Source organism: Quercus suber, unplaced genomic scaffold (assembly GCF_002906115.3).
Source record: "Quercus suber isolate HL8 unplaced genomic scaffold, Cork oak 2.0 scaffold_483, whole genome shotgun sequence".
NCBI classification, from domain to species: Eukaryota; Viridiplantae; Streptophyta; class Magnoliopsida; order Fagales; family Fagaceae; genus Quercus; species Quercus suber.
Window position 1 is genome coordinate 445,782 of NW_027069933.1, and position 22,248 is coordinate 468,029.

The 22,248-nt window shown below is 33.3% G+C and overlaps 1 protein-coding gene across 1 annotated transcript; it reads left to right on the forward strand.

Annotated features, from left to right (window-relative positions):
* The first annotated feature begins 354 nt into the window (after nucleotides 1-354).
* Nucleotides 355-10,429, forward strand: LOC112025579 (SEC12-like protein 1). The gene is made up of 10 exons (XM_024058249.2): nucleotides 355-780; nucleotides 1,036-1,136; nucleotides 4,241-4,373; nucleotides 4,487-4,578; nucleotides 6,616-6,715; nucleotides 6,805-6,877; nucleotides 6,961-7,081; nucleotides 7,805-7,924; nucleotides 9,740-9,810; nucleotides 9,915-10,429. Exons 1-10 carry the CDS (start codon nucleotides 580-582, stop codon nucleotides 10,100-10,102), a joined length of 1,200 nt encoding a protein of 399 aa, XP_023914017.1. The 5' UTR covers nucleotides 355-579; the 3' UTR covers nucleotides 10,103-10,429.
* The last annotated feature ends 11,819 nt before the right edge of the window (nucleotides 10,430-22,248 follow it).

Consider the following 22,248-nt stretch of genomic DNA (forward strand, 5'->3'; position numbering starts at 1 on the left):
CTTGTATTATTTATAAATTTCTTATTGCTATGACTTAAAATAACATTTAAAAAAAAAAAACATTTTAAAATGGGTTTGAGTGGTACTCCGTTTGGGTTTTATTTGAACCCCCACCTATTTACTTAAATAATAATAATTTCAATCAATTAGAATTCAATCATTACAAATCCTATCATTACAAGTGTGAAACAATTAAAAAAAGAAAGAAGGAAATTCTATCATAGAAAATGTTTTATATTAAAATTTTCAAAAAAAGTAATGATTGAATAGAGCGAACCTCCACAGTAGAAACAACGTCATTCATACACTTCCCGCGGTATCCTCGGGGAATATCTTCTTCTAACCCCAAAACACAGCACGCCTGCCTCGACGGAGTTGACATTGTTAAAATTTGTTGCCAATTGCGACGGTGTTTCTTAAGTAGGCCCCACCCCCCACACACCCCATTATATACCAAAAATAAATAACAAAAAAAAAAAAATCCCAATCCACTTCATAAAAACACAACACACACAGTCTTTCAAAAATAGGATAAAACTGTTTTGAAGAAACAGAAATTTTTGTTAGTATTTTTTTCAGATGGAAGAAGAAAGCGGGTCGAGTCAGGGTCCGGTGGCGTGCGGGTCTTGGATCCGGAGACCCGAGAAAGTGAATCTGGCTGTGTTGGCGAGGTCAAGGAAGAAGCGGGGCGATTCTTCTTCTGATTCTTCTTCCTCTCCTTCTGTGCTTCAGATCTTCTCCTTCGACCCCAAGACCGCTTCTCTCTCTTCCTCTCCTCTGGTCTCTCTCTCTCTCTCTCTCTCTACAAAACGCCGTCGTTTTTGGAGTTTGTTATTCTGCTTTTTGAAAACGGTTTTTCAATGACTTTTTTGGAAACAAACAAAAAAACAAATTTCCAACTCTTTTCATTAACCGTCGTTGAAACTGTTTTGGCAATGACTTTCTCACCGACCAAACAAAGAATAGCGTCTTATGGGATTTTTTTTTTTTTTTAATCTAACTGGGTTTTTTTTTTTTTTTTTTTGGTGGGTTTAGACCACGTATGTTCTTGAAGAAGTAGATGGTGATCCAGTTTCGATTACGGTGCACCCAAGCGGTGATGAGATTGTGTGCTCTACCACAAAGGGTGGCTGCAAGTGAGTTTCTTTTTCATCAATTTTCATAATTTCTCGTACCCTTTACTTTGTTCTTATTGGTTTTTATGAAAATTGTTTGTTAATTTTGTAGTATGGTTATTTTTGAGTTTTTTTTTTTTTTTCAATAGCACCTTTGTCAATTTGATCATTGGCAAATGAAACAAGTTATGTCAATTTGATTATTAGATGCTAAATTGTTTGAATTGAAAGTTTAAGAACCAAATTGACCCTCGCTTTAAAGTTGAAGAGTTATATATGTAAAAATTACAGTAATTTTAGAGCCAATTTGATCATTGGACACTAATTGTTCAAATCGAAAGTCTTAAGAACCAGTTTGATAATTGGATATTAGGTTTTATTCTTAAACTGCGAGTTTATTGCATCGGGATCAATTATATCGCAATTTCTTATACCCTTTACTTTGTTCTTATTGATTTTTAAGACAATTGTTGTTATTTTTGTGTAGTACGGTTATTATAAGTTTTTTTTTTTTTTTGATATCACCCTTGAAAAAAAAAAAAAAAGAGTGTCAATTTGATTATTTGCAAATTAAACAAGTTATGTCAATTTGATTATTGGACACTAAATTGTTCAAATGGAAAGTTAAGAACCAAATTGGCACTTGCTTTAAAGTTGAACAATGATGGTTGTAAAAATTACAGTTATTTTAGAGCCAATTTGATCATTGGACACTAATTGTTCAGAAATCGAAAGCCTAAGAACCAATTTGATCATTGGATATTAGGTTTGTGACAAATTAAACAAGTTATGTCAATTGGTCAAATTGACACTAATTGTTCAAATCGAAAGTCTAACCAAATTGGCACTCGCTTTAAAGTTGAAGAATGATATTTGTCAAAATTACAGTTATTTTAGAGTGAATTTGATCATTGGACACTAATTGTTCAAATCAAAAGTCTAAGAACCAATTTGATCATTGGATATTAGGTTTCATTCTTAAACTGCGAGTTTATTGCATTGGGAGTTAGAAAGAATTATATTATTGTGACCTTTGCGGAAGACACCTTCAGCAAAGGTTGCAATAGGTATAATGGACTCTGCTGGTTATACCAGTCTCCATAGAAGACAATGTCTACTCACTTTTGGATCTACTCTACATCGAGAGTGTGTGTGTGTGTGTGTGTGTTTTTTTTTTTTTTTTTTTTTTAATTTATAATTTTATTTTATTTTCTAATGGGCAGAATCTTGTGAGCTTTTGTTATATGCTGTGCTTCATTCAGAACTTGTGCTACTGTATCCGTCTGTGTGTTTGTGTGTCTGTTTACTGATTGGTCAACAACTCATGCACCCAATTGGACATGAACCCATGATCTCACCTACTGGGCCATTCTAATTGGGGGTGGAAGTGCCATTTAACCCTGAGATCAGTGGCATGGCCTCTCTTAATCAAGCACTGCTGGTGGCTTTTATAGGTTCACCTCTGGATTATATCCAACGGGGTTTGGAAGCTATTTGACCAGTCTGAACTTTTTAAAATAGATAGTAATATGTTAATGGAGTTTAGTAATGTTAGAATAATGGTTAAGTGCATAAATTATTTAAGATTATATTTTTATAATTTGAATTCTGATGAATTTGGTTTTAATTTTGAGGGTTTTATGGAATTTAATTAGATGTTTTTATTATTATTTATTACATATATATATATATATATATGTAATCCCTAAACCTTATTAAACTAGTGCTCTTGTAATCATGGAGGAAATTAGAATTTGAATACGGATCTTATGAGTTGAGAATGTGTTTTGTTTGGTGGTGACACCAAACCTTAGGTGGTGATGCTTAAGGTTTCTGTTCTGTAATGTTATGTTATTTTATATATTTCTGTTCACCTACACGTCCTACACCATTAGGCCTAGGCCTAGAGCCGGTCCTACATTGGGCCCATCATGTTCAACAGTCATTGTTGATGCAGATAGCCTTTTATTATTTTGGTTTATGGCTGTCTTACCTAGTAATAGGTAGTGGATTGTATTTTTAGAGCAAACTGGATTCTGGCATTTCCTGGTATCAACAAATTCGGGTTTTAAGGTAGTCTGGAAGGGTCAGATGCTGTCAGAAGGTTGAGAAAAGTCTGGGGTTTAAGGGTTTCTCAAGGTATGAGAAAAGGGTTATGGTTTGGAGCTTAAAGGGAAGAAAACAGATAAAAAAATGGTAGCTGTTTGAGGCCGTGTAATTAATGCTACAAATAGTGAAGTGAACTGTTAGTAGGAAAAAGAGAGGGAGAAGGAATGTAAGAGAGAAAGCATCCCAGTAGGGCACACATGCCTTCCATAAATTAAAAAAAAAAAATTATATTTACTCTATATCTGCACTTCTCTTAGTAAGACTACAACTCTACTTTGAATAGTAACCAAACTCCTAATTAGATTGGACCAAAGTCTACACAAAAGCCTATAAACTGATAAGACTTGCCTATTGATAATTTCAAATTTAAGTTTCACGCCAAGAAATTATGGAATTGCAAAAATATGCTTGACTATTGAAAAGCCAATTACTATAAAAGAAAATAAAACTAGTTAACTACCATAGGCATTTGTTCTTGGACCAAAAAGGCTTTTGGTTTTGCCTTAATCTTAGGCTTCCAAAGAGGATGTTTCTTCTCTAGCCATGCAACAGTTTCTATTGTAGGCTTAGTTGTTTTGTTCAAGCTCTTGTGCTTTTGCAAGGCTTACCTAATAAACTCTAATTCTATGGTTACTGCTTGCCAGAATATGGGGAAGCCAGAAGATAATTTCATCTTTGCTGGTGCTCTCTGCTGGATCCTTGGCATTTTGTTTTATAAGAACATTTTCCCATTAATCTGCAGAACATCATTTTGCGCTCAAGATGTTGTGTGAGTGTTATGATAGGTCTTTAAAATGATCTCTAAGAGAAAGGGGTTAAAAAAAGAGAGTAAAAGGCATTCAGGACATTTTCTTGTAAAAATAGCAAGTTCTGCTTGCCACTCAATATCGTCTGGTCATTCTATTGTCTTTATTATTATTTTTTTTGGAAGCTACATGTCTTTAAGCATTGCTAGCTATCCATACATTCAAAAGGGTCTAGAACTATAATAAGGTGATTTCTTTTTTAATTTGCAGATTGTTTGAGTTGGTCAGTCATGATTCACAGACAAGGCTATTGGCCAAGGAACTTCCTCCTCTCCAAGGTGTTGGTCCACTGAAATGCATAGCTTTTAGCGTTGATGGATCTAGATTTGCCACTGGTGGGGAGGTAACCAATAACATATAATTTAATCCATCATTATTGTATGCCTTCTGGCACTGCATGTTTGAACTTTCTTTATATCAAACCACTGTGATGATATATTTCTTAATCAAATATAGGATGGACGTCTCAGGATTTTGGGGTGGCCAAGCCTGCGCATTATTTTAGATGAACCAAAAGCACATAAATCTGTGCGGGATATGGATTTTAGGTAACTTTAGGTCATGTGTTTATGTATTGTCTCTTTAAATTCATTAAACATGTTTTTTTTTTTATTTTTTTTTTATGGTTATTTTATTTTTATTATTTTATTTCTAAAGTAATGCATTTTATTCAAGAAGAGGAGAAACATCCTGGATGCTAAAGAATGACAGTATATGGAACTACAATCTCTGAGAGAGTAAATAAAATTTAAAATAGAATGTATCTCACTAGTCACTACTTCCTACAACTCTAGATTACCTAAATAAGAATCTCAAAAACAATGACTTTAGTTCAATAATCAAGACCTCCACTCAATCAAAAGTGCAATTGTTTCTCTCCCTCGATACTACCCACATTAAGCACAAAGGGGCAATTTTCCGAAAAAACAATCTTCTGTGCTCAACAAACCAATTCCTTCACCAAAAGAGAATATCTTCTACTTTTATAGGCTTTACACTTTGAACCCTAAAGTGCAATTGTTTCTCTCCCTCGATACTACCCACATTAAGTACAAAGGGGTAAATTTCCGAAAAAACAATCTTCTGTGCTCAACAAACCAATTCCTTCACCAAAAGAGAATATCTTCTACGTTTATAGGCTTTACACTTTGAACCCTAATTATAGAACCCCACAATTGATGAGCAACTACACAATGCAACAGCAAATAATCCGCAGTTTTTCCATTACTCTTACACGTACAGCACCAGTCTACAATAATGATGCGTCTATGAATAAGGTTGTCCCCCATTAAGATCTTCCCCCCTGCTGTTGACTGTTGTCCACACAAAGAATGCAACTCTTGTTGGAGCTTTAGTACCGTGGATACTTTTCCAAGGGAATGCAATATCTACAGAGCCTCTTAAAGCTTTATAATAAGATCTGACATGAAACTTTCCATTAATATTCAAACTCCACCTCATTTGATCTGGACCCTCACCTCATTCAATCTGCCTGCAGTTCCCCATCATTTTGAGTCTCCAAGTAAGAGTTAATTGAGGCATCCATTTCTACTCAATATCATACAATTCTGGGAATAGTGCTTTCAATGGTTAATTCCCACACCATGTGCCATGCCAAAACTTCAGTATTCTGCAATCCCTACCACGCATTTAACATAACTCGTAAATCTATCCCAATCTTCCCTAATGCTCCTCCAAAGGTTCATGCATGCATGCTTATTTTTCTGACTACCCCATTAGTTGATTGATCCCATTTCTGACTATTTCATACCAACAACTTGCCTCCATGACTTATTGCCTTCCTACCCAAAACGCCATAGCCGTTTACCTAGTATGGAACTGATTGTATGTGCCCAATTTTTGCACCCTCAAACCCCCATATTTGATAGAACATATTGTGTTGCAATCCACAATATGGAATTTAAACTTTTTTTTCCATGACTTTCCACTAATGTTTAATTATCTTAGTTGATGAGTGCCAAGACACTAAAAACAATTTTATGCAGGAAAAACATAAATGATAAGTACACTTTTGGTTTAGTTGAGTTACTACGATGTGGACTGTTTCTCTCTTGGTATTTTGATGAACTAGCTTTTTATGAGATTTGAATTTTGAAAGAAAGTTATTCATTAGTTTAGGAGGATTTCAAGGAAATGTATTTTTTTTGTCCTCATTCTTTAATTTAGGTGGGAGAGAAAGACCACCACTTTTGTTTTAAAAGAGTGCTTTCTTCATATATTGCTACAGATGCAATTTGAGAGCCCTTCAACAAATTTATTCTTGGAATGATAGTGTGGTTGTATTGGAGAGTGAGAAGAGTTCAAACTATTGTCTTGTAGTACTCTTATAGAGAATCGTTTAATGTTATTGGAGAACCATCAGATTGTCAACTGAATATCACACACACACACACACACAGATTGCTACCTGAATATCCTTTACTTGTATATATAAAGTGTAAATAAAACAGTATTTCCTTTACTTTTCCCCTCCGAATTGTTGGCTGAAAAGCATTTTGAAAGAGAGTTGGAGATATTTCAGAGCTAAGTACTGAATTTTTGGCTCTCTGTTTATCATACTCTAGCCTAGACTCGGAGTTTTTAGCTTCAACATCTACTGACGGTGCAGCAAGAATATGGAAGACAGAAGATGGTGCTCCCTTGACTACTCTGACTCGCAACTCGGTATGGTTTATCTGATATAAAAGTCTCTGGTGGTTTTATGCTGGTATCCCTTATATCTTGATGTCTCATGTGGTGTCTGTTTCCTCCAGGATGAAAAGATTGAATTATGTCGGTTTTCTAAGGATGGAACAAAACCATTCCTTTTTTGCACTGTTCAGAAAGGTCATTAATTATCAATCTCATCTTTAAAGTGAATAAATTGTTTCATCATTATTTTCAGCAACTTATTTGTATCAAATGAACAGGTAATAAGGCCGTAACTGGAGTTTGGGACATAAGTACATGGAATAAAATTGGGTATAAGAGGCTGCTTAGAAAACCTGCTTCTATAATGTCCATAAGTCTGGATGGGAAATATCTTGCTCTGTAAGCACTTAATTTTGTACTTTGGCTTCTTTTATTTGATAGCTAGGATTATTTTTCTATTAATTTCAGGAAACTTGCTTTTACTGATGTATGAGCGTGCATTTTCAACATTGCTGTAATTATTTACTTTCATCTCTACTAGTTCATAAAGGTAGAGGAAGACCAAAAATAATGTTAGTAGAAGTAATAAAAAAGTACATGTTAATTAGGGAAAGTAATGGAGAATATGACTTCAGATAGAATAAAATAAAGGAAAAGAATACATGTGGCCGTCCCTAATTAATTTGTTGAGGATCCATAGCCTTCCCCAAAAATTTGGGACTAAGGCTTTGTTGTTGTACTATTTCATAAAGGAAACTCTTCCTGTGCATGGATGCTACATTAAATTATTTGACCACGCTTAATATCTTTCTTAACAAAAACTAGTAACTTCATGCAATTAAAAGTTTTACCACTGCATATTTGGAAATAACTCACCACATTTGTTTCTCTCTTGTCAGATGATGCCCCACTAACACTTACATGAAAAACTTTTTTAAATAGCTTATGGAGCAATAGAAGAGAGAGGAATGTTCTTTACATGTAAAAGGAAGAAATATAAGTTCAATTTGTTGTTTCTTTGGTGGAAAATGGTGCTATGATGACTTCGTTAAGTAGATTTTGTTTTCAGAATTTTGTGATTTTTTTTTTTTTTGAGTAATATGTTAATTTTTATTCCTTTAGGGGAAGCAAAGATGGAGACATATGTGTAGTTGACGTAAAGAAAATGGAGATCTCCCACACAAGTAAGAGGCTACACCTGGGTGCTGGCATTGAGACGCTAGAGTTTTGTCCCAGTGAAAGGTCAGCTCCACCAATAACAATTTCTTATCTATTGATGGAGAAACTTATTTCTTTGGTATTACTTTTTTGATAAGTTATTTATTTGGACTTAAAAAAAAAAGAAAATTCTTTTTCTTCTCTCTCTCTTGTAGTGTCTCCAAGGTCTATTTTGCTTTATTTCTAAGATTTTAAATTTTAGACGCAACTTCAAAGGACTTTGTCTGGTATCCCCTTTTCTTGAAATTCAGATCAGCATCATAAATTATGTTCTTCCCCTCTTTGTAAATGCTTGTTTTTACAAAGTTTGTAATGTTTCCTGTGTCCCTGCCTACTCTATTCTGGGTGTACTTTGTAACCTTTTTATTGGTTTGGAAAAGCAACAACTCTCTCTCTCCTTTCTCACTATTAAAGATCACAGAGGGTAAATCTGACATTTGGTATTGTTCTTTTGTTGTTTTTCCTCCCTTCCTGTTGGCCAGTCATTGAGATCTTGTTGCATTTGGATATGACTCTTTTTGGTTTATTGGCCACCAAGGTCCATGTTTACTTAACAGCTGCCAGGTCAATAAAGTTACAATCAATGGCTGGGCTGAGTGATAGTGCCCACTCTACGTGTCAATATCCAGGAACACATCTGGAATTTTATGTCAAAATTCTTTGCATGGATTCTTTTTTGACGTTCACCACAAAAAATCCTGGCCTGTTGACAAACCTGGTTGCCTTCACTTAGTTTGAAATACTTATCTTACAAAGTTCTAGATGAAGGGTTCTCCCATAATGGTAGGGTTTTCTGTAGTGACTGAAGGAGTTAAAACACTCTTCAAGTGGCTGGGTGAACAACTGTGATGTCTGTAACCTCTGTTAGAATTAAACCACATACTATTAACAACCTCTAATAATTAAAGGTCGTGGAGACAAATGATTGATTGTTACTAGTCAAATATAAATAATTATGTGAGTATCAGTTAGCTCAACTGGTAAAGTATTTGATGATTGAATAAGAGGTCTGAGGTTCAATTCCCACCTACACCAAAAACTTGATTGGTGTCTTGGTCTGATGATAATGGGATATATCATTAGAAGCAGACGCCATAGGTTGAAACTTAAAAAAAAAAAAAAAAAAAAGTTAAATGTAGGAATGGAATTGATGCTAGAAGGAAAAATCCCCTTCGGAGCTCTCAGCTTATTAAGTGACAAGCATGAAGTAGGGAAAACACTTCAAGGAATCATAACAATATAATTGCAGCATAATTGAACAAGTTAAGAAGAAAATCTAGAATAAAATTAGTGACTGGGAGGACATTGGTCTGAACAAAAATATATATGACTCCAGTTTGTTCCCTTTTTTATTTTAGATTTTGTTATGAGTTTAGTGATTGGAGGAGTTAAAAGTTTGGGAGTCTAGCTGCTCATTAATCTGGCTATAACCCTATGGAAACATACTCCGTGATCATGAATGCTTTATGAATGATAAATGCTAGCCCGCACATGATTGGTTCTTAAAGTTTCTTCTGGCATCTTTATGGTTACTACATCCAGATAATTGATCCTGTCATCTATTTTAATGATATTTTTTATTCTTTAGTTTTTAAATGCTAAAGTTTTAAGTCACTTGTCACAAGTCTAGGCATGTTTGTTTCTTTTTCAAAATATCAGTCGTAGAATGTAATTTGTAAGAAAACAAAATTAAAAGACTTGATTGCAAAATGTTTTCTGAAGTGATAATCTTGAAAATCTACCTCGGTATAAGCCTATTGTCATCAGTCTAGATCTTATATGGTTTTCCGTTCTGGTGTTGGCTTCTCAATTATATGTGGGTGGGATGCATTCCTGCAGGGTTGTGCTTACTACTACTACTGAATGGGGAGCTGTGGTGACCAAGCTAAATGTTCCTGCAGATTGGAAAGGTCTGTCTGCCTCTCTCTCTCTCTCTCTCTCTATATATATATATAATGTGTATTTGTGTGTTTTTATTTGGCCCTTTTAACCAGAATTTCTGTCAAACATGCAGAGTGGCAGATCTATATGTTGCTGTTAGGAATGTTTTTGGCATCAGCTGTTGTATTTTACATCTTCTTTGAGAACTCTGATTCATTTTGGAAGTTCCCAAATCAAGCAGCTAAGCCTAAGATTGGAACCATATTAGGAGATCCACAATCCTCTGATGATCCAAATGTTTGGGGTCCATTGGATATGTGAGCGCTCTGCATGAGCCATTCTCCAGGAGTCATACGAAGTAGCATCAGAAACAGGATGCAGAATAAGTTTTTTCTATCTTCAAGACCTTTTAGATTTAAGACTGAAAGTCTTGTAGCATACTAACATGCAAGTCAAAATTATTTAGGTTGGAAAAAAACAGGAAGAAAGAATGTGTAGTTTATCGCATATTTTTTTGCTTATTTAATTTTTTGAAATTTAATTTTAGAGCATATTAGTAGAAATTTGTGTGGTTTAAGGTTAAGAGGATCATATATATACTTTTTTTTGAAAATGAAAGTGTTATTGTGGAAGGCAGAATTTGATATTTGTGGCGGGAGTTATAACCTTCAAATTTCCAAGCTTGCATTAGTGTTGGGGTCAGCACTAAAGTCATATGCACATCACTATTACCTTGTTTTAACTTGTAAGATAGAGTTTGAATGCTAAAAGAATCATGATTCACAATGTCATTAGCTCAATCCTAGCAATATATATATATATATATATATATGTATGTATGTATATACGCGTGTGTGTGTGTGAGAGAGAGAGAGAGAGAGAGCCATTTGCTAGTGTAATTATCTATAAAATTTATTCCTCCCTTAAATCAAACTGACTCCGCCACTGTTAAGAGTAACTAGTAAGTTGCTCGTGTGATGTACAAATAATGTTATAATGTTTTATGTAAATTTGTTTTTGGAAAATATTATGCATATATTATAGCATATTTATTATAAAACTTTGTTAGCAATGAGTTCATAAAAAAAGTAACAATTATAAATTGCTCACAAATATCTATTATAATTATTTTGTTCAAATAATGAGCAATAATTAAAACAACTTTGGAGTAATATTGTATAATAAAAGTTGATAACTGTTGTTTACTATGAAAGTGTTTTACGGTTTGACAAGTCAACTCTAACACATAAAATATTATTTATATATTAATTACATGATATTACTGTTTTGCCCTTATTACTCATAACACTTTCCTCCAAGTTGGAGAGTATATATCACACAATCCTAGCTTGTTACGTAATAAACCTAAACGAGTCTTATATAAAGCTTTAATAAACATATTAGCAATCTAGATTTTTGTAGAAACATGTGGAGTAGCAATTATACCATTTTCTACTTTCTCTCGAGTAATATGACAATCTACTTCAATATGTTTGGTTCGCTCATGGAACACAGGATTGGAGGCAATGTAAATTGCTGTTTGATTATCACAATGCATAGTCATAAGCAGTTTCACAACGAATCTTAATTCCTCAAGTAAATGCTTAATCCATATAAACTCACATGATGTATGTGCCATGGCTCTATACTTAGCCTCTGCACTAGACCTGGCAACAACAGTTTGTTTCTTACTTCTCCAAGTAATCAGATTTCCTCATAGAAAAGTGCAATACCCAGTAGTGGATTTTCTATCTGACGGTGATCCAGCCCAATTAGCATCAGTGTAGGCTTCTACCCGTAGGTGACCATTAGCTTTATACAAAAGACCACAGCTTGGATGTGCTTTAAGATACCTCAAAATTCGAATAACTGCTTCCCAATGTGGAAGGCGAGGATCTTTCATAAACTGGCTCAAAACACTAACTGCAAATGATATATCTGGGTGAGTAATTGTGAGATAATTTAGTTTACCAACCAAACGACGATATCTCTTAGGATTAGATAACAACTCCCCTTGATTTTCATACAATTTGACATTAGGATCCATAGGAGTCTCCACTGGTTTAGATCATAACAAGCCAGTTTCTTCCAAAATATCCAACACATACTTCCTTTGTGATAATCTGATGCCTTCTTTAGATCGTGCTACCTTAATACCTAAGAAATAACGAAGTTTACCCAGATCCTTAGTTCAAAAGGAGTTTTGAAGGTATCCTTTCAAATCATCAATACCCTGCTTGTCATCTCCAGTTATTATAATATCATCAACATGTACTATCAACAAAATCTTTCCTCTATCAAAGGTATGAGAAAACACAGAGTGATCATAGTGGCAACGTCGCAATCCAAACTTTAACACTACTTCACTAAATTTACCAAACCAAGCTCTGGGAGATTGTTTAAGACCATAGATAGCCTTACGCATCCTGAGCAACAAACCCAGGTGGTTGCTCCATATACACCTTTTCCTTCAAATCGCCATTCAAGAAGACATTTTTAACATCTAACTAAAATAATGGCCAACCTAAATTAGCAGCCAAGGAGATCAAAATTCGGACAGAATAAATTTTAGCAACAGGTGAGAATGTCTTGGCATAGTTAACATCGTATGTCTGGGTATACCCTTTGGCAACCAAGCGAGCCTTCAAATGTTCAATAGAACCATTAGGCAAATACTTCACAGTATACACCCAACAACAACCAACAATAGTTTTCCCTGGAGGACGAGTAACTAAAGACAAAGTAGCATTTTCAGACAGGGTAGACATTTTTGCCTCCATAGCAGATTTCCAACTAGAGATGGACATAGCCTCTTGGACAAACTTAGGAACAATAGTAGAATTCAAGGATGTGGTAAATGCATGAAAAGATGAAGACAAGTGACCATAAGAGATAAATTGAGAGATAGGGTGAGAGGTACAAGAATGCTTACCTTTGCACAAAGCAATTGGAAGAGAGGCAGGATCAGGAGTCGGATCACTAGGCAGGGTAGAGGTCTTTGTTAGAGGTTTATGCCAATGACAATATACTTGGAGTGGTTTTTGAGGAGATTCAATAGAGGTGGTAGGAGAGGAAGACAAGGAGGAGAACTGTCACTAGCAACCGAGGGAGAGAAATATGACTGAGATTCATCAAATGTGACATCAGCACTAATGAAACGACTCTGGAGAGTAGGTGAGTAACATCGATATCCTTTCTAAGTATGAGAATACCTAAGAAAAACACATTTAATGGATCTAGGACCAAGTTTGTCACTCCCTGGACCTAAGATATGAACACAGCACACACAACAAAAGATCTTAGGAGGTAGATGAAACAAAGGTGCATTAGGAGAGAGCACAGTATAAGGGATTTGACCACCTAGAACAATGGAAGGCATACGCTTAATTAGGTGACAGACAGTGAGAACAGCATCACTCCAATATGATTTGGGAACATGTATATGAAACTTTAAGGCACGAGTGACCTCTAACAAATGACGCATTTTGCATTTAGCAACACCATTTTGTTGTGGAGTATGGGGGCATAAAGATTGGTGAATTATACCATGATCATCAAAAAATTGAGACAAATATGTATGAAAATATTCACGAGCATTATCAGACCGAAAAATATGAAGTGAAGCATTAAAGTGAGTCTTTATTTCCATATAAAATGATTTGAAAATTGAGGACAATTCAGACCGATCTTTCATAAGATAAAGATAGGTAACTCTAGAATAATCATCAACAAAAATGACAAAATATCTAAATCCCAACAATGAGGGAGTGTTTATTGGACCCCAAATATCAGAATGAACTAATTGAAAAGGACTACTAACATGACTCTCACCCCTAGAGGAAAAAGGCACCCGATGGTGTTTACCCAAATGACATGCTTCACATTGTAAAGACTCAATTTGACGACATGACAGAACTAATGACTTCAAATTCTTGAGAGATGGTGACCAAGGCGACAATGATGTGGAAGAGGCAAGATAGACAAATGAGAAGCCACTAAACGAGAAGAACCACATCGATCCAAGTAATAAAGTCCATTAGCTTCATGCCTTCCACCAATAATCTTTTCGTCTTGAGATCCTGAAAGATACAATGAGTGGATAAAAAAAATGGCAGCACAATTCAAAATTTTAGTAAGCTTACTAATTGACAAAAGGTTAAAAGGAAAATCAGGAATATATAAGACAGAAGAGAGAGAAAGATTAGGACTGAGATTGGTAGTGCTCAAACCAAAAACTGTAGTAGTTGAGCCATTTGCCAATGTAACATTGGGAAGACTACTAGATTGTTCAAGGTTAGAGAGTAATCCTGAGGTACCTGTCATATGATTAGTAGTACTTGAGTTAATGACCCAAGAGTCCTGAGTGGCAAGACAAGTAGCGGAAGTACCTTGTTGAGCCAAAGTAGCAGTAGAATCAGACCCAACAGAGTTGGAATGCAGAGACAAGAGGCGATTGTACTCTTCCTCAGGAATAGAGACTACTCTGGATGTTGGTGGATGTGACTGTGAAGGCAGTTCTTGAACTTGAGAACTAGCTTGGTGAGCCGAGGGTTTACTGTGATACCATGTTGTTTACTGTGAAAGTGTTTTAGGGTTTGATAAGTCAATCCTAACACATAAAATATTATTTATATATTAAGTACATGATATTACTGTTTTGCCCCTATTACTCATAACATTAACAACATATTAATTCATTCTATATGTGATGTAATAAAAAGCTTCATTAAGAAATCTTTTTTTTCGTCCCTTCAATGCTTTGTTATTGTGGTATGGTGACACTTGTTATTATCATCAGTTTCTCCATCTTCAATGTTTGAAATTTAGTCCATCCATATTTGTTCATTTTTTGATCTTTCATCACTTTTTCCTTTTGTTTCATCATTTGTGTTAATCATTAATGAATTGGCATTAGGAGATTCTTGATTGAATCTTACAAAGTTTGGACTTTGTCGCTAAGATTTTTCATAGGTATTTGCATTAATATTAAATTTCAATGATGTGACAGTTTTTTGTAAATGTTTTTATTTTTTGTTTTTGTTAATTTTGGAATAGTACAGCAAAAAGAATTAATATAGCACATTAGATTGTGTATTTTTTTTTTCTTCCATACCTTTTTGTCATTTGAAGGTGCATAAAAAATCTTAGCAACTATGTAATTTTCAAAACTGTCCTTTAGATTGAATTCATTCCATGAAGTAAGAAAATCCATTTTTTCCTACATTTTTTTTTTCAAATCATGTGGGATTCCTTCTCCAATATCAATAGTTTTACAATAATTTAAATAAGTTGTGCCTCAATTTATTTATCAGTAAGATCTCTTGTAAATTTATTTAGGATTTTTTCGGCATCTTGATCAAATATCACAAAATTTGTTTTATCAGTTGCATCAAAAACTTCAATTTGAATCCTGTATCTGAAGTAGTTTGCAATTGTATATATATTATTCAGAGCATTCCCATCAGGTGTTCTATAAATATGCCATTTTTGACATGCCAAAAAGCTTACTTTATTATTTTAGCACATCATTTTACAATATATCCTACATCACATGTTTTATTCTTCAATTTCATACATTAAAATAATATATACAACATATTAAAATAATATATTAACACAAAACTTAGCCAATATACAAAACACAAATAGGAGCAGTGGCCACCACCAAACAACCAACCACCGCCACAACTAGTGGCCACCAACCAACAACCACCACATCCTCCACAACCCAAAACACAACTCAAAACAAACCAAATAAATTCCAATCAAATACCCACAACAAACCCATAGCCACAACTGCCACAAATCATATTAAAAATAAAAACAAGGTAAGAAAGGTAGAGAGATTCGGCAGTGGTGGCTTTCTTTGTTGGTGGTGGTGGCTTTAGATCGGCAGTAGTGGCTCAGATTGGCTTCGAGCTATGGCTGAGATGCGCATCAGACAAGCAGTGACTATAGCTTCAGGTTATGGCTAAGATGGGTTCAGACCGAGGCGGCATGGTAGCTTTAAATTGAGGTGGCAATGGCGGCTTCAAAGCAGAGGCAATAGCGACTTTAAACCAATGGCGATGGAGTCTTCAAATTAGAGGCGATGGTAGTGGCTTGATTGGTAAGGGAGGGCAGAGAGGAGAGGAGGGAAGATATAGAGAGAGCAATTGGCGTGGGGAGAGAGAGAGAGAGAGAGAGAGAGAGAGAGAGAGAGAGAGAGAAATATAAAATATTTGAGGAGGGAATAAAAAAATAAAAAATGAGGGAAGATATAGAGAGAGCAATTGGCGTGGGGAGAGAGAGAGAGAGAGAGAGAGAGAGAGAGAGAGAGAGAGAGAGAAATATAAAATATTTGAGGAGGGAATAAAAAAATAATAAAATTTTTAGAACATGGCTATCGTACCATCTCATATTTGAAATTGCACTGTAGACTAATGCTAAAAGATTTGAGATTTGGAACATCTAATGAAGGTTGGTTTTTTGTGCTAAATGCTAAAAGTTTAGCATTTAGCACACTTGATGAGAATGCTCTTACAGTGAGATAAATATATTATAAATATTTAGAGAGTATGTAGTTAATGTGAGTGCCTCTAATTTTGGGATAGCAAGATTTGTTTTTGTTTCACATTTTGAACACCAAAATGATCTTGCTTGTGGTTTGACATTCCTTTCACAAAGTACACATAAAATGTAATACCAACCCATTATTGTATCAATGTTACTTATTGTTGCAATACCCTAGCAGTTCACATCTTTGAATGAACTTTGAAATTAATATGTATTGTTTTTCAAATGTAAATAATATGATGTATTATTATTATTTTTTACGTAAATGATGAGTATAATTTGAAATGATTAATAAGCCTGTTTTGTAGGATTTCGTTCAATGCATTTTATCTTTACTATTGTCTTCATAATATTTAAAGATAAATCCTTCTATGAAAATTGTTTTGCATGTATTTTTGGTATTTCTTGTATAGGATCATGTTATTTACCATTCCTATCATTGATTTTTTTTAAAGAAAATATTAAGTTAATGGCATTTTGTGAGATAGTATCTGCTATTTATTAGACTTTTTGTTATTATAAATTTTAGAAATATTCACTTGTCAATTATTTCAGCAACCTCAGGGATCTCAAGATTTATGTATATTTTTGTTGCATTGGTCGATGACAGAGAGTTTGTTTGCATAAATTGCATAGAACATTATTAATAGACAAAAGCATATTGAATTGAAGTTGGGGAAAAATGGAGACATGATTTCATGAGGATGAGATTTTCTAGAAGTATCATCTATACATGGGGAGGAAGGAGAGAGTTTGTAAGAGGGTAAGAGTTTTTGCTTTGATTTTCACGTGAGAAGGGTCAAACTTGAGTCATAATATGTAAGGTAATAACTGGGCTTGAGTTTTTCATAAGGTTTGGTCTACTTTTAAAAGGTAGTCTATTTTGTAGTGAATAACTTTTGGTCTAATTAGTCTAATTGTCAAGAACAACCCATATTTTATATAATAGTAAAAATAAGTTAATATAATCTGAAAGTTCAAAATGGGTATGAAACACCCTTGAACGTTTAGACCCTAAAATTACAAAAATACTAATTCAAGCTTTATATCAAACAATTAATGTGTGGAATATGATAACAAGCTTATAACAGAATTGATAAAACAATTTAAACCAAATATAAACACATCCACAACATTAAATATAAGGCAAAGATAAAGGAAAGAGAGATGCAAACACACGGACAACACACGATGTGTTATTGAAGAGGAAACCGAAATTTTAGGCGTAAAACCTCTCCGCCGCCCTCCAAGTGGTGATAAAATCCACTAAAGAATATAGTTGGGATACATGAACAGCAGAAGACCCTCCAAGCCTAATCTACCCAAGTACCTAAGCCCTCCAAGCTTCTTGCTCCAACGAGGTTATGCCGAACCTATTTCTTCTTTAACTTCATGGATTCCGCTACTTAACCATAGCATCAACCAATGTATATTGGTTCCTTCCCAAACTGCTTCCCTAAGCACCAAATAAACATTCTCACAGACATGGGTGTGGTGAGATAAGGGTTTGGTAAATAACATCTTAAGGGTATGACAATAGAAAGGAAGAGAGTAGAGGAATTTGTAGAGTCTCTTAGATGAAGATTGGGGATGAGGCAATCTTATTTTTCTCTAGGGTTTTCTCTCACAAAATTCTCTCTAGAAGCTCTCACAATATGATGGGTATAAGGGTGTATATATAGTAGGGTGAGAAGGGAATGCAAAACGTCAGTTTTTGCCAAATAGGGCAAATTGGCGACTTGGTCTCGTGGCTTGTCCAAGTCGCGAGTTCAAGTCGCGTCGTAATGACCTGGCCAGTCTAGGACTTTTGTCCTGTAGTGTGACAGCTGGCGCGACCCTTCAGCTTCCCAGTGTGCCTCTCACGTGCTAGCTTTTGGCGGCTTGCCAGTTGCGATCCACTTGCGAGCCCTAGCCGCAAACCTCTGTTTTTTTTGCACACTCTTGAGCTTTTCATCACATCTTCTCACACACTACCCTTACAATTTTTCCACCTAAATACAGGGTTACTAAGTGCTAAATTACAAGAAAATTGATCACGGAATAAAGCCAATTAAATGGTTGATTAAATTCAACCTTACATAATCTATTGGGTAACAGGAAAAAAAAAAAAAACTTAATGAAAAGAGATAAAAAATGCTAAATGCAATATTAGAGTGCCATGTGGCAGGACCTCATGCACTCTCGCATGAGGTTTCTACTTTTATATATATATTGATATTGACTAGATGAAATCTCGCATGATGCATGGATTACTTTACAGTTTCATTTGAAATTATTTTTATGTATATTAAAATGTACATATAATACTTAACACTTATTTTTTTGTATAATATTTATGTTTGCCCACAATATTGTTACTTTTGAAACTTGATTTTCTTAATTCATATTCTCTTAAAAAAAATTGTATAACACTATAAGATTATAATATATTATAATATTTACTGTTAAAAGTAGATTTTATTTTTCAAACTGATTAAATGATTTTGAAATCTACAAATAAGAATTTAAAGTATATAATACTTTTATATCCTAAAATTACATAAGTTTAAGCAACCTACCAAATGCTTTCTCAATTATTCTATTCTCACAACCAAATATGGAGACCTTGATCACAAACACCCAATTAATTATCTCAATGAAATTAAGGAAATCATTTGTAAGTATCAAAATAAAGATAATGTGATTAAACAAAGAGAAAATTTCCAAAAACACATTCATTTATCAAAATTCAATTGTCTTTAGTTGGGCTTTTGTATCCTTAAAAAAAAAAAAGAAGAAGTGAAAAAAACTTTTAAATCACCATCGATTTTTGTTTTTATCATTATGGCTCATACCACACAAAATAGCAGTAAAATAAACTTACAAAGAAACCTACAAATTATGAATTCTAACAAATTTTTTTTAAAACAAATAGCTAACTTCATAAATAATCAATTAGAATGTTTCTTTTTCTTTTTCTTTAGTTATAAAAAAAATACATTTATAACTTTCCCAAACCAAAATCTCAAATACACAAAGACTCCAAGTGAATCATAATCTTCACAAAATTTAAAATGTTTGACTTCAACATCAAAATCGTAAGCTACCGTCACTGAATAAAAAATGCAAGCCCCCTTCCTTGGTCATAGCCTACTCATATAGGTTACAATCAAATAATGCTACAATGTTGGAGTTATGTAGGTATCATTGAAAGGTTGAAAGTAAATGACATCGTTTTTTGTCTAAGTGTATTTGAATTGGAATGGTATCAAAGGCTATGGACAAGTATATATAAAGGAGTAGAAGTGAAAATGGTGAATGGAAATGCAAAGAATTTTTTGTGTGTGTGTGAGAGATAAAAGATCTTGAAACATTGAACCAAATGAAACAAATAATAGTCTTAAAACATTGAATAAATAATGTAACAAAAATAGTCTTAAAACATTGAACCAAAGGAAATAAAGAGTCTCTACTTTTAAAATTTATTCTTATCTCTAACAATTTTTTTTTTTTTAAACAAATAGCTAACATCATAAATAATCAATTAGAATGGTTTCTTTTTCTTTTTCTTTAGTTCTAAAAAAATACATTTATAACTTTCCCAAACCAAAATCTCAATTATACCCAAAGACTCCAAGCGAATCATAATCTTCACAAAATTTACAATGTTTGACTTCAACATTAAAATCGTAAGCTACCGTCACTGAATAAAAAATGCAAGCCCCCTTCCTTGGTCATAGCCTACTCATACAGGTTACAATCAAATAATACTACAATGTTGGAGTAATGTAGGTATCATTGAAAGGTTGAAAGTAAATGACATCGTTTTTTGTCTAAGTGTATTTGAATTGGAATGGTATCAAAGGCTATGGACATGCATATATAAAGGAGTAGAAGTGAAAAGGGTGAATGGAAATGCAAATAATTTTCTATGTGTGTGTGAGAGATAAAAGATCTTGAAACATTGAACCAAATGAAACAAATAATAGTCTTAAAACATTGAATAAATAATGTAACAAAAATAGTCTTAAAACATTGAACCAAAGGAAATAAAGAGTCTCTACTTTTAAATTTATTCTTATCTCTAACAATTTTTTTTAAAACAAATAGCTAACTTCATAAATAATCAATTAGAATGTTTCTTTTTCTTTTTTCTTTAGTTCTAAAAAAATACATTTATAACTTTCCCAAACCAAAATCTCAGTTATACCCAAAGACTCCAAGCGAATCATTATCTTTACAAAATTTACAATGTTTGACTAAAATATCAATACTGTAAGCTACCATCACTGAATAAAAAATGCAAGTCCCCTTTCTTGGTCATAGCCTACTCGTATAAGTTACAATCAAATGATACTACAACGTTGGGGTTATGTAGGTGTCAATGAAAGGTTAAAAGTAAATGACATCATTCTTTGTCTAAATGTATTTGAAATGGAATGGTATGAAAGGCTATGGACATGTATATGTAAAGGAGTAGAAGTGAAAAGGGTGAATGAAAATGTAAATAATTTTGTGTGTGTGTGAAAGATAAAAAGTCTTGAAACATTGAATAAAATGAAACAAATAATAGTCTTAAAACATTGAATAAATAATGTAATAAAAATAGTCTTAAAACATTGAACCAAAAGAAGTAAAGAGTCCTTACTTTTAAATTTATTCTTATCTCTAACAATTTTTTTTTTAAAAACAAATAGCTAACTTCATAAATAACCAATTAGAATGTTTCTTTTTCTTTTTCTTTAGTTCTAAAAAATACATTTATAACTTTCCCAAACCAAAATCTCAAATACCCGGAGACTCCAAGCGAATCATTATCTTTACAAAATTTACAATGTTTGACTAAAACATCAAAACCGTAAGCTACGGTCACTGAATAAAAAATGCAAGCCACCTTCCTTGGTCATAGCCTACTCATACAGGTTACAATCAAATGATACTACAACGTTGGAGTTATGTAAGTGTCATTGAAAAGTTAAAAGTAAATGACATAATTTTTTGTCTAAATATATTTGAAATGGAATGGTATGTAAGGCTATGGACATGTATATATAAAGGAGTAGAAGTGAAAAGGGTGAATGGAAATGCAAAGAATTTTTTGTGTGTGTGTGAGAGGTAAAAATTCTTGAAACATTGAATCAAATGAAACAAATAATAATCTTAAAACATTGAATAAATAATGTAACAAAAATAGCCTTAAAACATTGAACCAAAGGAAGTAAAGAGTCTCTACTTTAAATTTATTCTTATCTTCAATGTGGCTTAAGAGTATTTCAATTCTCTTCATAGGGTGTGCCACATGGCAGAACCTCATACTCTCTTACATGAGGTCTTTGCTTTTATATATAATATATATTGATTGATTGATTGATTAATTGATGATTGATTGATTGACTAACTTTTAACCCCATGCATATGCATGGATACACTTAAAGATGTACAATAAAATGCATAATATAATTCATATATATATATATATAATTTAAATACTATTAGATACATTTAAAGTCATTTTTATATTTGTTAACCCTTTAAAAATTTTTGTAAGGATATTATTAGATATAAAATGTAAATTTTTCATATTTATTTATTATTGTCAGGTACCTTTTTTTTTAAAAAAAAATTATGATTCATTTATTCTAGACTCTTTGGTTTTTGTACTTAATAACTTATTTCGATAAATATTTATGATGTAGTCCCACATTTGATTCTAAAATTAAGAAATAAAACTCTTTAAAAATAAATAATTTAGGACACATGACGCAAAATTGAACTCTAATTTGGAATTTTAATTTGAGTTTCTCTCAATTTCACCTATTATATATACACATATATAGATTGATTTGTTAAAATAATAAATATTATGATAAATCGATTTGTTTAGTAAAATAGGTTTGGTTATTAAAGGTACCTAAAACACTCAAGACCGAATC

Coding starts and splice junctions, on each gene's coding strand:
- LOC112025579 (XM_024058249.2), top strand. CDS start 580: ATGGAAGAAGAAAGCGGGTCGAGTCAGGGTCCGGTGGCGTGCGGGTCT. Junction 781..1,035: donor CTCTCTCTTCCTCTCCTCTG/GTCTCTCTCTCT, acceptor TGGTGGGTTTAG/ACCACGTATGTTCTTGAAGA. Junction 6,716..6,804: donor CTACTCTGACTCGCAACTCG/GTATGGTTTATC, acceptor TGTTTCCTCCAG/GATGAAAAGATTGAATTATG.